At 38.5% G+C, this 17,487-nt stretch overlaps 1 protein-coding gene across 1 annotated transcript in view; it reads right to left on the minus strand.

Annotated features, from left to right (window-relative positions):
* The window catches only part of LOC137038973 (zinc finger protein GLIS1), a 104,222-nt gene that overhangs the window by 27,530 nt on the left and 59,205 nt on the right, over nucleotides 1-17,487 (minus strand). Inside the window, exons 5-6 of the mRNA XM_067414051.1 lie at nucleotides 3,513-3,674; nucleotides 119-229 (exon numbers count right to left, since the gene is read on the minus strand). Of these exons, the coding sequence (XP_067270152.1) occupies nucleotides 119-229; nucleotides 3,513-3,674 (273 nt within the window). The remainder of the gene's footprint in view (nucleotides 1-118; nucleotides 230-3,512; nucleotides 3,675-17,487) is intronic.

Genomic DNA, 17,487 nt, shown 5'->3' on the forward strand with positions numbered 1-17,487 from the left:
CTACTAGAAATGTTTCTCAAGGCCGATGGCAAGAGCCAAAAAGCCAAAAAGCATTGCACTCTGTTGTGCGGATGAAATGATTTGTAAAGAAAAAAATGTAGATGGTTTTTCTCCTTACCTTCCTGCGCACCTGCTGCTCTTTGGCAGAGTGGATCTTCACATGCTTGCGGAGGGAACTGGGGTCTGTGTAGCGTTTAGTGCAGCCTGGGATCTGACACGCATATGGTTTCTGAAACAGGAAATGCACAATGAGTCTGAGAATCATAATTATACGCAGTTCAGCCACAAAGAGGACATGGAAACACACTGGTGTGGACGCAAAGACATTAATCATTACATTATGTCAGCATTCATAATTGAGTAGCTATAATAGTTTATAAGAGACATTAAATACAGCGCAGAACATTTATGAGCAGACATAGGAACTAAAAATACATGACTATTTAAGACAAGCAACTATTTTAAACTCCCAAAATCAATGTTAAGTATTTGGAAATTTAAAGCCTGTTTTATAAGGACACAAATTCTGCATTCAATTTCGAAATAATAAACAAATAAATATGATTCAATGTCCACATTTAAAACCTGGAAATACAAAGAAAATTATTATGTAAAAGGAATAAAAAAGAATAATATTCTGAGCCATTTCTAGGTTAAAAATTTTTTTTTTATTATTTAAAAGTATTGCACTAAATCAGGAAAAAAGATTAGGCATTTTTACAAGTGGGCTTTGAATTATTATTATTATTTTTTGTCTGTAAGCAGCCTTAATATTTACACTTTCAAATCAAGTGTGAATGGACAAACAAGTGCAATAACTGTTTATTTTGAGAGTTTATAAATAGTGAAAGTTCAAGAGGAAAGACAGTATCCTACCTTTCAGCTGAGAGGACACAGGAAGAGGAAAGAAGAATACAGTTGGTAAATGCAAGCACTTATTTACAATTTTATGTTATTTTACACATTTTTATCAGCGTTGAGATGTTGAAACGTATGTTTTAACATAAATCATTGTACGCATGATTCTCGCTGGTAAACTTAACTGAAACTCACTCTCATGTTCCAAAACATGCAGAGGTAATTTTCTCCCATGCATTTTATACTGCTCTTTTTTTCAACAAAAAAAGAAAAAAAAGGCAGTCATTAAAGTGAAAGTGGATAGGCTTCCTTTATTAGCTCTCCTTTCCTACCTTCCCTCGTTCTCTAAATAACGCTGTTTTTACAAGCCGCTCGCAGGGCAGCTCGTCTCTGCGCATTTATTTGTTTTCACTGTGCAATGCCATATAATCCCCCTGCCGTCTAAATGCACCAAAAACAGAAAACGAGAAAGCTTAGGAATGGAAAAAAGAAAAAAGGCCGTCAAGAATAAATATCATTACAGTCTGAGTGATTTTTTAACTGTATATGAGGCGTGTTGGAAGGCTGTGACAGGGCGCATAGGCAGGTTAATGTGCAGCTCTGGGCATCTGGGGTCGAGGGTCTAATTGGCCGTGGCAGTGTGGCGGTAGCGCAGTGCGGGAGCTGCGCTGAGATGTGATACAGCGCAGGGTTCTGCCAGTTAGTGAGAAATGACTAACTCAAGCTTTCCTGACTTTTATTTTTCCTCACATTGTTGGAGTGGGATGCAAGGCGTCCTTGCCTCTCTCTGCCATGTGTCGTTGCTATCACAAACGGAGCATTGTGTTAAACGGTGTATGATATAACGTGTTTCCCCTCATCAACCAATAGACATAACCGTATGCATGTTTTGTGCATGCAAAATTAACATTTGGGTCAAAGAAAGGCAGCAAACAGCACATTTACGGGTTTGTTTGTAAGGTCCATTTGGTTGGGAACTTAGGTGGTTGGGACATTTGCTCTGAACTTAAAGGCCCTCCATGGATCTCCCTCAAGTTGAGTTAGTTCTGAATTATCTTTTGAAAATTGTCAGCAATACTACAAGTTAATAACAAAAACAGCTAATTGCATTGGGCTAATTGCATTGCTGTCTTACCTACGTAAGACAGCAATATCTTTTTAAATACTGCATATGAATGTCCAGTTATGCAAAAGTTCTCCGGCAAGAAAAAATGAAGACTTTTGAACAAAATTATACTCCCTATATTAGATACTGTAAGATATTTGAAATAAATGTGAAGAACAGTAGCATTTACCAAAAATTTTAACTAAAAAAAAAAGATGTTAGGCACATACTCAAATTGTTTCATGAATCTGTTCATTTAAATAATTTGTCCAAATGAACCAATTCACTAGAATGCTGTACTCAATGCTATATATGAGAGAACTATTTAGGGTGAAATTAATCATAAAGGTAACTTTATAACTCATAACTTTATAACTCTATAGCTTAAAACGAACCGATTTAATAGAATGAGTTTCCAATGCTATATGAGAAAGATCAGTTTAGAATGGACACAATCCTTTTAGGATAGGACCTTTAAGGATTAATCGATTTAAAGGGTTAGTTCACCCAAACATGAAAATTCTCTCATTAATTACTCACCCTCATGTCGTTCGACACCCGTAAGACCTCCGTTCATGTTCGGAACACAAATTACGATATTTTTGTTAAAATCCGATGGCTCAGACAGGCCTTCATTAATAATAATGTCAAGACCTCTCTCAAGACCCATAAAAGGCACTAAAGACGTCGTTACAAAGCCCATCTCACTACAGTGGTTCTACAATCATTTTATGAAGCGTCGAGAATAGCTTTTGAGTGCAAAAAAACTAAATAACGACTTATATAGTGACCGGCCAATTTCAAAACACGGCTAGAAACACGAAGCCTCGGAGCTTAATGAATCAGTGTATCGATTCATAATTCAGATCGCGTGACTTTGGCGATCCGAACCGCTGATTCGATACACTGATTCATTAGGCTGTGTTTTGAAATCGGCCCATCACTATATAAGTCGTTATTTAGTTTTTCAGCCCACAAAAACTATTTTCTTCATAAAATGATTGTAGAACCACTGTAGTGAGATGGGCTTTGTAACGACGTCTTTAGTGCCTTTTATGGGTCGTGAGAGAGGAAATAACATTACTGTTAATGAAGGCCTGTCTGAGCCATCGGATTTCCACAAAAATATCTTCATTTGTGTTTCGAACATGAACAGAGGTCTTACGGGTGTCGAATGACGTGAGGGTGAGTAATTAATGAGAGAATTTTCATTTTTGGGTGAACTAACCCATGTATCAGAATAAATCAGACTTCCAAGACCACACATGAGAGGGAGGAGTGTTTAGAATGCATTGGACTTTTCAAAGCTACATGTGAGGTGATTTATTTTAATGAAGTTCTGTCTAAATAACCTTTTAAGACAAAACAATTCAATGAAAACTACTGTTGCACTTCTTGTAACTACTTCCTTAATTTAAATAAAAATAGCTTGTATTTCTCCAACACTGCTTATTTCTATATTCAGGATGGTGTCAGCAAAGAGCAGTGTTTTGTGTGTGTGTGTGTGTTTGTGTTTTCCGAATAGGAACGAATATATTCATGTACTCACAGTGTCCAGGTGTGTGCGCTGGTGCTTTGCCCTGTCGCTGGAGTTGCTGAATGCTTTCTGACAGCCTGGGTGCTGGCACAGGTACGGCTTCTCTCCTGTGTGACTCCGCAGGTGAATCTTCAGATTCTCCAGCCGTGAGAAGGCTTTGTTACATCCTTCAAACTGAGAGAGACACAACAACAGTACACTTCATCGAGTGCTTTTCAGAAATCTTTCTTGGAGGTCAATGATTTATAAGGACTTGCCTTTAATTTGTGCACGAGTGTGAACCACGCATTCAGATAAACATTTGAATCAGAAAAACAATTTGGATTCGCGAGCTCATTTTCATGGTCTGGCCAATCAGAATAATCCTCAAAATTATAAACCATAGAAGGCGGACCACTATGCCACGCCTCTTCCAATTAGACTTTATCCTAAAGTCATCATAGGATGGTCCTCTGCAATCTGTCTGTCTGTGTAATGAGACAATGGACACGCCTCATACATCCTACACAACACTATCCCTTAGCTCCACCCCCTAAACAACAACAGCCCACCAATAAGGAGCCTCGGATGGGACGGAGTGTCAGCTTATGGAGGTGTCAGAGAGAGTGAAACCTGACATGGCAGCTTTGCTCTCTATTGTCCACTGACCTCTATTTGAGGCCCCCGCTTCTATCACAGCTCCGGTTTCACTGAAGGAAAGAGCCTTCCATTCTTCTAATGGGCCTTCAGAACATCATTCGGGCTCTGGCCTCCTTCAATCACTCGCAAAAGGCTTGCTATTGAGGCCAGGCCATTTAATACGGGGCGAAACCTTAGACTGCCACGGATGGGATATATTGAGTGACCTGGATTATACAGTGTGTGTATCTGTACGCGCAGAATTCTTATATGGCACATTAAAAGAATGTGGAAACAAGCAAAAACATCAGTCAGGTACATTACAGGTTCACATTCACACACATGTACATGCACAGAAAAGAAAAAATATTTTTTTTTTTAGAAAAAACTAGTGCATCAAGGTTAAGTTGTTCTTTCAAACAGCTGCGTCAGAGACAGTGCAAAAAAAACATATATATAATGAATTATGTGTATTAAGGGCAAACATAAATGCTAGGACAACGTACTAGCAGAAAATTACCAGGACATTCTAGTAATCTTACGGACCTTTCCGTTAACCCTAAAACACATTGCAATGAAGTACAAAAATCTAAATATAGATAAAACACCTGTAAAAAATGTATGTGGAAAATGCCATCAAATGAATACAGTATATTGTGCTCTATTTGTATGGATTTATTTTGTGTAGCTAAGAAATTAGCAACAAATTATGCTATCAAACACATAACATCATTTAAGATGTGGCGATGTTCATTTAAGATTCAAAATGTTGGCATTTTTAAATGTTTTTGAACATTAAATATGCTCATTTTATTTGATAAAAATACAGTAAAAAAGTAATATTGTGAAATATTACAATTTAAAATAACAATTTATTTTAAATTATTTTAATATATATTTTAATATATTTCATAATGCATTTTTTTTTCTGTGATGGCAAAACTGGATCTTCAGCAGCCATTAGCTACTTCATTTATTTTAGTTTAAGATGAATTATTTGCAGAGGTTAATTATTTAAAGTTTAGGTTTTAGAACAAACTCTAACCATAATAATAATAATAATAATAATAATAATAATAATAATAATAATAATAATAATAATAATAATAATTCATTACATTTATATAGCGTTTTTCTAGGCACTCAAAGCGCTTTACATAGAAGGGGGAATCTCCTCAACCACCACCAATGTGCAGCATCCACCTGGATGATGCGACGGCAGCCATATTGCGCCAGAACGCCCACCACACACCAACTGATTGGTGGAGAGGAGACAGAGGCCAATAGGCAAATTTGGCCAGGATGTTAGCCGGGGTTACACCCCTACTCTTTATCGAAGGACATCCTGGGATTTTTAATGACCACAGAGAGCCAGGACCTCGGTTTAACGTCTCATCCGAAGGACAGTGCTCTTTGACAGTAGTGTCCCCATCACTATACTGGGGTGTTAGGACCCACACAGACCACAGGGTGAGCGCCCCCTGTTGGCCTCACTAACACCTCTACCAGCAGCAACCTGGTTTTCCCAGTTGGTCTCCCATCCAGATACTGACCAGGCTCAGCCCCGCTTAGCTTAAGTGGGAAACCAGTCTTGAGCTACAGGGTGATATGGCTGCTGGTTGAATATCTGAGGAATGCCAATTCAAACTCTAACTGGCCTCGAACGTTTACACATTCATATTCTCAGCTCACACAATTGAACGAACAATGGATGAGACAAAATTGCTTGGGGCCTTTGAACATTCAGACACCACAATATCAATTTATGCCTGGATTATGCAACAGCAAGAAAACATCTTTGAATATCCCCATAACACAGAACTTAAACTCTGGCAAACCATGCATATCACACCAGAGATATATGCCCAGTGCTGATTCCTAAAATGTCTTAAAAACGTAAGTTTTCAAAACAAACACTGCGATTATGTATGTCCCAAAATGTGTGTATTTATGTATAGGGGAAATAATCATTCTTTCACTGCTTTCTTTAACGTAATACAAATTTCAGGCTAAATTGAATTTATGGGTCCACAGAGAGAAGCCTGCTAATCGTGTAAAGCCCGCCATTAACATTAGGATCGGCTGCCAATGGAGCGAGGTTCAGAGCATGCTGGGATACCTTACAAACAGAGCAAAGCATTCTGGGATACCATGCAAACACAGCAATCTGCCAGAGTTTAATCCATTTGACTGGGAGGAATTTCTTTCTCTCTCTTAATGCCTCTCATTGTCTTTTTTATTTTTCTACTTTTTGAAAACATTCTCTTTTATATAATGGCACAAAAATGTACCCGTAGTTGCCAAATACAGAACATTATTTTCCAAATAATTCTAATGCAGCCAGTTGACTGATGTCAACATCTATCAAAACATCCTCACATGTAAACCAAGGAATGTGAAGTTTCTGAGACACAAACTGAAGTTTATCATAAAAATCTGAGAGAAATGTGAGACTCCAAGCACACTAAATACACATTGCCTTTTTAAACCGCTATAAACCAACCGTGACAGCTTCTCAGTCTCAACTACCCTTTGATTTTATTTGCAAAAACAGTTTAGCACGCTAATCACATTAATTGGCATAAACGTGTTTAGCTTTCCCTTCTGAAGGCCTATGTGTGGGTAAACAGAGTGATAACCGTCGAAAGTGGATTGTGGTAAGTCATTTGACGCCATCTTTCCGAAGTGGGCCTCAGGATCTGCTGTATACACACAGAGTGACAGTTTGGGCTGACATTTGTGTCAGGGGCGCTGAGCCAATCATGGATGATTGCGGGCCACAGAGGCTGGCGGAGGCCGCTCAACCCCAACCTGATGACTATATGGGAAATGAAGCGTGATTGCGGCAGAAAACGTCCAACGAGGCATCCGCAACTAAAAGCCTGTAGTGTACACAAGCACTCGGAAGAAAAAACAGTTCATTAATACCCTTAAATACCTGCAGAACACAAGCCAGCCATTATGGCACATTTTCTGCACAAAAATAAGGCCGTGTCGTGACGCCTAATGACGTCACACAGAGCTCTGATGAAGTGACCTGGATTGAGAGGAAGACAAAATTTGCTTATTATGGGAATTGCATTCAGGACACATTCTTTCCCATGGAGTCAAAGGTCCACTGCTGTTCCCGTTAACATTCGGAGGTGCTCTGAAACATAAAACATACTTCCCCATTATACTGTAACTACCAATCTTACCTTCCCTCAGGCATGCGTTTATTCAGACATTAAAACCTTTAGCAACTAACAAGCATTAAATACATTATTACTCCTAATTAGTGGGCTAAAAAGCAAATTTTAATGAGCACCATGACTTTTCTTACAGCCTGACACATTTTCTGTAATTCGTTTTGACATCCAAATTGCCTCAGAGCCTCAGATATGCTGTACAGGGTCTGTCTGCGGGTTATGGTGATGTTCTGTGATCAGCACTTGTACGAAATCGATTCTGGTTCCTGTTGGAGAACGAGAGGTGTTATGAGGTTTACCGCTGAGCGCCTGGAGTAACTGTGACCTGTAAAAGAGAAACCGCCGACACGTCTTTCGGCACGGAGAACAGCGGAGCTCAGACGGAGTGGCTAAAAACTACAGGCGAAAGTGAACATGTGCCTTTAATCTGCCTGTTTCCAAATGCCCCCTGGCAACCACAGCAAAGAGCAGAAAAACGTAAATGGATGAAATTATATCCATATGATTCAATGAGACAGCTAAGGGGAGACAGGTTTCTCATGCACTTCATCAGGATACAAAATTAAACACAGCTTAGCTAAAACATTCACATTACATAGTTTACACATATCATTTCCACATCCAAACGCCACTCGTTTTAGCAGCCAACTTCATCTGTTGCTAATAGGAGGCCTAATATGAATCAAAGATCTGGTTAATTTCTCTCTCTCTCTCTCTCTCTCTCTCTCTCTCTCTCTCTCTCTCTCTCTCTTTTGGATCGGCACTGAAGTGAATTCACATTCGATTATTCTCAGGAATCTTTGATTTTTCTTTGTTGCTCTTTCGTCCATTACTTTCACATTTCAAAACATTCGATTCATACCTAATGTGATGCATACACAAACCCTCAGCTGACAAATGTTGTCCAGATGGGATCGAAGGCTTGGCTGATAAACCGGTAGAGGAAGTAGTCATGTAAATGACTAGCAAAATTGCTCCGGAGAGCCTTTTTTGTTCTCATGCAACACTGGTTAATCCAGATTGAAACCCATGTAGATTGTAGATGGGACCTTCACAGGAAGCAACCTATGATGACTAAATTGGGCCTCTCGCATAGTCATTACGCACCCCCCACCAAACACAGAGCAACGTTTTTGAGGGAAATTGAATTGAAGGTGTATTATGGATTCTGACCTCGCCGCTATGGAAGTCAGACATTAGCAACTTATGCTACATGTGGGAATCCTGAACGAGAACATGCAGGAAACATATGGGTCTTTATGGGTGCACTTAACCCAGAGTTGTTCTGGGGCGCACCGTCAAAGTGTTACCAGCCAAGAGACATAGTGTCTACCAAAACTAGCTGTGATCTCCTTTTGACCTAGGAATAGATTCAGATTACAGAGGAAGATACGAGTGAAGGTCCTCTTCCAGGTCAACTGTTGCTTCTACATGTTCTACTTCTTTCTAAAAGCCTTTAACCTGTAACTCCAGCATGAACTTTCTCTGGCGTCCCTCACCTGCTGCAGTGGTTTGAATTCATGACTAGATGGCGTGCTCACTGATACATCCTGAAAACAGATTAGTGTAAGTAATCTTATATATCTGTAAGCACTCTGAAATGCATGGCCATGTTTTAGGCTACATACCAACATAATACATTCTGAATTTAAAATAGTGGTTGGCATTGTATGGAATGGATTTTTTCTTTTAAAATGCCAGATTCTATTAAAACAATGTGAAGACGCTGGCTATGCAATATAAGTTTGGGATACTTGATTTTCTCTAGAGAGAACCTGAACCCCCCAAAACAAGGTAAGATGTCTTTCCTACCTTAAAGGGTTTATTCAAATGATCACGCTTCAACCCGTCCATGGGGGGTGGGATCTCACTCACAGTGCTCGGCTCAGGTAGCTGCAGGTAATCATGTAAACGGAGCGGCCAGCGGAGCAAAGTGAGTATTTCAACTTTTCAAATAAATTCCTATGAAAGTTAAAGCTACACTGTGTGATATTTTCCCCCCATCTAGTGTTGAAAAGGTATATAACCATCCAGTGAATATAAGTATTGTTCCTCTTAATTTTGATTTCGTTTCAACTCCTATGGTGGCAGATTTAGTCCAAGATTAACATGGCTTCCAGTTCAACCTCATCCATGAGTGTTCCTTCAAGTGATGAGGTTACTATAAAAAAACTATTATAATTTTCTCAGTTAACATGTAGGTTATGACATCTATGTTAAATGAATAATGGTTTTATGTTTTCATAATTTTTTACCATTTCATTGCTAACATCAGCTATCAGGTTCCCAGACGAATGCAAGCTAATCTTAGTAACTTTTATCAGTGCCATCGTTATTCTGTATACAACATCACTAGCATAAGGCAAAGTTTACATTGTAGGAACAGACTTTCAAAAAGGCTTTCAGGTTTTCATATAGCAGTCTCAAGCAATCCCCCTCTTCACATTCGACACGGTGCCATCGAGTGTTAAAACGCGAAAGGCGTAACTTAAATTTACTGGCATGTCCCTCTTTGGCTAAAGTACTTGCAAGATGGAGGGGCAACATGGCGACCGGCATTCGAACCCTCACCCGTATGTATTTTCAATGGCATATTATAAACTTACGAGAATACTTTATTACTTGAAAGAAGTAAATATACATTAATGAGCACATATAATTTTGAAAGAACTAAGTGTTTTTAGCCAAGAATAAACTAAAAAAGTTACACAGTATAGCTTTAAGCTTCCAAAGGCATGAACTGAAAATGCACCAGACTGAACACGCGCTGTGAATGTATGCCACGGAGGCGCGGACGCAATTACCTCAGCTCTCATTACGAGAGCTCATTCAGCTCACTCATCACGGTGAATGTAAAGTGTGACTCCTGCAGCGTTAGTGCCGTGACACTCGCTCAGTGACTCACTCATTATATTGAACAGAAACGTTCAGTTTTTAATTGTAGAGTCTGTTGTCTAACTGAATTGATTTTATGAAAATGAACACAGTGGGCATTCTGGGCAAAGGATCCAGTGATCCAGTAGCGGTGGCTTTGGGGAGTGGCAATGCATTCTGGGAATTGTTGTTCATCCCAATGAGACAAAAATACATTTTTTTTGTCTTTTCTCAGTCTGGAAGGCACCAAATTCAAAAATAATTTCACATTTCTACTATATTAATAACCAAGTTTAAATACAGATTCATCTTCCTAGCACTGAGGTACCCCTTTAACTTTTCCTTGTCACAATAGTTGTCATCTTATCTCAAATTAATTAAACTTTTCAATAATTCCATGAATCAGATGCTTTCAAACATCATAACACACAATCCAAAGTAATTAATTCAAGCAGATATAACTGCAGACCTGAGATCTCCAAAAGTGGGCAGTGCCTCCAATAGGGGCAGAATCTCCACACGCAAAGACTTTCACCTCCACTAAATGTCGTTAACTTACATTTCTAAATAAAGGTTAGCTAATTTATCAAAATAAATTAAACACAGAAGAGAAGGGGGCGTCCTGGAGCTCGAGACTCAGGATTTGCACATCAATCTAATATCAATATGCTTACCTCCTGTCATTTTAATCTGCAAATAGTATTTGTTGCAGCATTGTGTAGAAAATCAGCACTGTGTTTGTCATGACCAATGAAATCTTTGGAAATGGCAGCGGGGCAGAGTTTGTGCTGAACTGGTTTAGGGAGGAATCATGCGTACGTGTCATGTGTCTGTCAATGGGAGGAAGCTGAGCCCTGTTTTCAACTGTATACATATGCCACCTCTCAGATGCATGCAATCCCAAATTCAGTTCTCTTTCACAGCTTATTGCACTTGAATAGTCAAATACATACACAATTATGTCAAATTGCACATCAAGTGGAGTACTCACATAAACACAGTTTGTTATACGTGAACATAAACAGTTGGGAACAAATTAGATGTGTAACATTATGGGCCCTATCATACACCCGGCACAATGCGATGGCAGGCGCAACGATAATATACTGGATAATGCATCCTTCAAATACTAAAGACATCAGTAGTAAATGCACAGTGTTCTTAAGTGGGCCATATTTTATCATCTTACCCAATACATACTCAAGGCACAGGTCAGAGAAGACCAGGCACCATTAAATTAGTGTCAAATTAATTGAATCCATGTTTTCTTTGTTAAACCGAACACCAAAGAAACCAAACAGCATTCTCAGTTTCTCTGGCCGAACTGTGGAAGCTCTCAAAGCGCTGATGGACACCACACACAATCTGTCACTCCAGTAACCGGCCTCTCACTCTCTCCGTTCTAAGTATCTCTAATAGCTAATTAGAGAGTATTACACTCGCCCCGATGCCTTTACAATACCACCAAGCCATCAATTACCTCCCCGTTTCGTGCAACATGAACCAGGGTACAGTGAGACGCAATGAAACTCCTCAACATGATATGTGCAGTGTGTTCATGCCTGCGGAGGGGCAAATCCAGCATTTGACACGGAAGGATCTCAGCGTCCATTAACCGTCAGTCCCCATCTACTCACTGACACCTGCTAGCGTTCGGTTCCCAGCGGCGCTGGCACAACACACGGGGTAACGTGACAGATACTTTGACTGCGGTCGCTAAAACTTACTCTTTAACTGGCCGGCATGAAACACACATTGATTTGAATATGCTGGTGTGTGAGTTTCCCCTTTTACATTCGATTAATGGATGAGAATTACACTTGCTGAACTTTCTAAGCGACATCCAGCAAACTCATAATTCTCACACATGAGCTCTTTATTTGAAAAAGTTGGCTGTCAGGGTCATGCCATACTTCTTAAGGTTCAAACGTCGTCCCAGACACCAGGCTAAATACCAAAAAAGGCCACATTTCAAAACATCTCTCATTATATGATATTGTGAGGAACATGTAAACTATAAACTCTCCTGACCGACGGTCTTTCTCTCGCCTTTTCTTTCCGCCCTCCACCCTGTTGGCATAATGTTCAGAGTTGACACAGCTGGCTCCGTCTCATGCCCACTCTCTAAGCTATTCTATATCTCCGATCTGACAACAAATACACATCCCAGAGTGCCTTGCGCCTGCCAAGTCAAACACCTCTGCGTCAAAGGCTCTGTCAGATTCATGAACAATACAAAACTATTCAAATGGACAATAGGTCAAGATGGCATGTTAAATGTTTTGGTTGACAACGTAGAAAGGTCGAGTGACATCTAGCACAGTTGGATTGAGAAGCAGAACATTTACGCCTTCCAGAAATGTGATGAAATTTAGCTACAATAGAGAGAGCTTGCATTGTTGTCTTTTGGGAGGCTGATTGTTGCGTTTTCCCTTCAGTATTTTCTTATTTTCTGTTCAAAAGTGCAGTGCAAGGGCGATTTATAAGGTCATATTTCAGAACACATTATTAATAACGATACGTCATACAGCATGACTGCACATTAAATCATGTTGAATCACAATGGAATATGAGGCACAATGTTTTGCTCTGAAAAATATTATATGTAATGCTTATAAAGACCAACTCATTATTAAATGGAAATTTAATAGTGAAATAAAATAATATATATTATATAATATAAATTAAGAACTTGCATCTAAATTGTATTCAAATACCTCACACAAAAGTAATAACTCAACTAAGAGAGAGTGAAAAAAAGAAAAGAAAAAAGAGAAGACACCCAAAAAACACGGTCTCAGTTTCCTGTGATATTACACAGTAAATGTTTTCATATTTATAGAGTATTTAACTTGAAATTTCTCATCACATACTTGTTTACCTTAGCAGTAATATGAGTCCAGGTCTGGCTCTTGCTCCCCTCTTGGTATTTGCAAGTGAGACGCTGACGGAATTGCAAAGAAGTGTTTTTTCAATGCTAATATCCATTTTCCATATTTGCATTAAATTGTGCATGAACTTGGCTTTTCTATGAATTATGAATTTGGCTCATCCGTGTCACTTGTTCTGGTTGTATTTAAGCTTTGAAGAGGATAATATCGAGTCTTCAAGGAGCAATAGAACGTGCTATTTTCTTAATTTTTCACTACTGTGGAAACAATGGCTGGACATTATAGAGATTTGGAGCGTTTCTTTATGGTCACATTCGTCCATTAAGAAATGTAATCCTTTATAGCTTCTCAAACCTGTAATTTAAATCAAATTTAAGGGGTGAATTGATGAACCATGGGTTTTGAGGATGCATCATGAGTGAAGGAATGAAATCATTGTTTGGAAAAAAAAAGTCTTTGGTGGTTTGTCACCGAAATGAACAAAACAAGAGTTGTATGCCTGTGCTACTGATCTTTGGGAATCCACATCAATGAGCCGCACACAATAACAGACCGTATCTCGATGAAAACTTGCAAGCACAAATGGAGCAAGCACTTTCATATGGAAACATTTTTGTTGGAACAGCGACACCAAGGTCATGAGTTTGATTCCCAAAGAGAGCATGAACTGATTTAAAAAATACTATGTAAGTTGCTTTGGATAATGCTGCTGGCAAATTGTACAAACGTTTGGGGTCTGTAAGATTGTTTTATGTCTCGTTTGTTCACCAAGGCTGCATTTAATCAAGAACTCAGTAAAAATAAAGTAATATTGTGAAATATTATTACAATTTAAAATATTTTTTTCTATTTTAATACATTTTTAAAACAATTTTCATCAGCCATTACTCCAGTCTTCAGTGTCACATGATCCTTCAAAGCTCATTCTAATATGCTGATTTGCTGCTCAAGAAATATTTCAAATTATTATCAATGTTGAAAACAGATGTGCTGCTTAAATGTTTCTGGAAACCATATTTTTCTAGAATCCATTAATGAACAGAACTTTCAAAAGAGCATCCTTGCTTAATTTCTTTCAAAAAATGACCTCAAACTGTTTAACTATTATTGTAAAAGCCTTTCTACCTCAGAGTTAACCAAATAAAAAGTTAATGACTTCATATCTCAATTTTTATCAGATCGTTTTTATATACTGCAACTATATATTTCACAATGTGACTTTATTTCTTACTTTAAACTTTATATGACAATTAAAAACAACCTCTTTTACTCTGAGGTGGAAACAGGCCTTAACACTTTTAACTTAAAGGGTTAGTTCACCCAAAAATGAAAATTCTGTCATTAATTACTCACCCTGATGTCGTTGGACACCCGTAAGACCTCCGTTCATCTTCGGAACACAAATGAAGATATTTTTGTTGAACTCTGATGGCTCAGACAGGCCTTCATTGAAGGCTGTCACGAAAACAAATTTTGCTGGACGATAAATTGGCCAAGAAATGATTGCGATAAACGATAATATTGTCGTTCTGAGACCATTTTCATCTAAAATAATGATAATGGAATAATAATGCAGGTACACCTTTTCAAAGATCAATAAACTTTTATTTCTAAAGACTAGTTAACACTGAAAATGCAAAACATTTTAAATATCCACAATAAATGAACAAAACAACCAAAAACAATAAAAGCGATGGACTCTCAGTCTGTTAACAAAAAATGCACTAAATAAATACCAAAAACAATAAATAAAATGGATGAAAACTTCAACGGATGATTGTGTTTTAGGTGCATATTAGGGGCGGCACGGTTCACAAAACCCACGGTTCGGCTCGTATCACGGTTTTAGGTTCTGTACTGTTTTTTTCTTTTAATCATTAACAGTCCAGAAATGTACTTTAGCATATGATATATAGCTTAATTATCCACAATTTAGGATACAGTATTAAAAAAAAATGTTATACCATGTAATCATGCACATGAGCGAGAGAGAAGACATTGATGACATGCTTTTCATTTATTTGGCAAAAAAAGGAGAATGTGTATTGCTATCTCTACAGGAACTCATGCGCCTTTTTAGCACACATAGACTGAACTGATGAATTAACTTGCATTTATCAAACTGCCAACTTCAGTGTAGCTTTAAGCCTTGTTTATACTCGACGCGTCCGCACAAGCATGAGGGTGCGCGTGGCAAAAACAACACGGAGTGCGCGAGACCCCATTTCGCTTGGCGATGTGCACGTCAAATTTTGTAACTTTGATCATGAATCTAAATTCATGATTTGGATTGCATGACAAACTGCCAAACTGCTGAAATCACGTGACATTGGCGATCCGAATTAACGGTTTGAATCTTTGTTTTGAAACTATTCTCGTCGCTTCATACAATGATTGTAGAACCACTGTAGTGAGATGGGCTTTTTAACGACGTCTTGAGTGCCTTTTATGGGTCTTGAGAGAGGAAATGACATTGGTGTCAATGAAGGCCTGTCTGAGCCGTCGGATTTCCACAAAAATATCTTAATTTTTGTTCCGAAGATGAACGGAGGTCTTACGGGTGTCGAAAGACATGAGGGTGAGGAATTAATGACAGAATTTTCATTTTTGGGTGAACTAACCCTTTAACATTATTAAAAGGTGACAATAAAAATAATCTTGGGAAATTGTGAAAAAGTTACATTAGTCATTGAACTGCACTACATGGCTGTAATAAAGAAAAATGTTAACAAGTCCAAGTGTAATTCAAGCATTATTGGCTGAAAGAACAGGGTTGAAGTTCATGTTGGTAGGAAGTGGAGAAGTTACTGTTATTATCAATAATTGTTGAAATGGTTTCTGAGCCATATCTCCATACCTCTAAATGAATGAAGGGACTTGACAGTATAAAGAGACAAGCTCTTTGAGAAAGCGTGGACAGCTCTTCTGGCGGGGTATGAATAGTTTCATGGGGAGAGCTCTAATTGGACTGTTGAATCCAGCTGTGAGTCAGCAGTAAAGAGCACCACGTCCTGCCAGATCTCTCTATAACACCCTGCTTGAAATGTGGAACCGAAACAGGGTCTTTCCAGCACACCACATTCTTACTGCACCCCCACACCCATAACTGTCGCTGTGGCGAGGGGTTTCATGGAAAGGGCTTTTGGTGAAGATGTTGCTCTGGTTACATCTGTGACAGCAGATGACAAATGAGACAGAACGCTGTCACAGCCCATAAGTTTGTAAGAGAGAAGCTGCCACACTTAGTTTTGGGAGCTGTTCAGACCGCAGATGGGACGTGGTTTCGGACCAGAGGGGCGCCATAAAGCCTCCAGTTATGTGGCTGTTTATTAACTGGGTTGGTTTGGTTTTGAGAGATACTTGGGATCCTAACCTGGCTCTCGGTTCTGCTAAGTCCCATGGCCCATCTGTATCTCAACAAACCCATTCTTAGAACACTAAGATATTCAGTCTTTACTCAAAACTGTCCATGCTCTGTGTACATGATGGGGGTTATGGCGAATGTTTGCGGAAAGGCTGGGTGTGATGTAAATAGCGCCCTGACTACTGTTGTTTATTCTAAGGAGTGTTTGGCAGATGGCACCTGGCATCAGCTCCATGTCAACATGCTTTCTATAGTGACAATGAGGAAGGTACTCTAAATTAAACACATTTATGACTGGCCCTGTGTACATTTAGGCCATAAAGGGCCCACACTGAGACATTAAATCACCATTATTCAAATTTATTACCACATTTCTAATGCATGAGTAGTGAAATAAAAGCCCTATAAAACACTTTTAGCACCCAAATTTCATGAAAAATTTATAAAATATATTTATTACCCTATACTTGGGACAAAAATGTTAGAGACAAATGTCCTTTTTTATTAAAGGAATATTCTGAGTCCAATAAGTTAAGCTCAATCGGCAGCACTTGTGCCTTAATGTAGGCTAACATAAAACTAATTTGAATTAGTCTCTCTTTTTCAAAAATTGTTAAAAACAGTTAACCTCATTAGTGTGGAAAAACATAACAAAAATAAAATGTTAAACTTTTTCGCTATGACAACATTATGCCTAAATCTTAAAGGTCTTTATGAAAAGGATAAGGTTCACATTTGCCCTTTTAAATCCTCTGAAAATTGGGCCCATTTACTTACATTAAGTGCCTCACTATAACTTTTTTATTTATTTAAAGAAAATGAAGCATATGTTAAAATTACTACTTGTTGTAACAAACATGTCTGATTGAGCTGAGCTTGTAAAACGAGTCAACTTTAAAGAAAATGTATGCATAAAATTATGACTAGCAGCTCTTTAACCTTAATTCATGTTTTCACTAGGAGCTATTATGTATATTTTGAAAGAGTACAGAATCTCCAGATCAAAACACAGGAAAAGAAGAAGCAGAAACAAGTGCCAGAAGTATTTCTTA

The sequence above is a fragment of the Pseudorasbora parva genome, chromosome 13, assembly GCF_024679245.1.
Source record: "Pseudorasbora parva isolate DD20220531a chromosome 13, ASM2467924v1, whole genome shotgun sequence".
Lineage (NCBI taxonomy): Eukaryota > Metazoa > Chordata > Actinopteri > Cypriniformes > Gobionidae > Pseudorasbora > Pseudorasbora parva.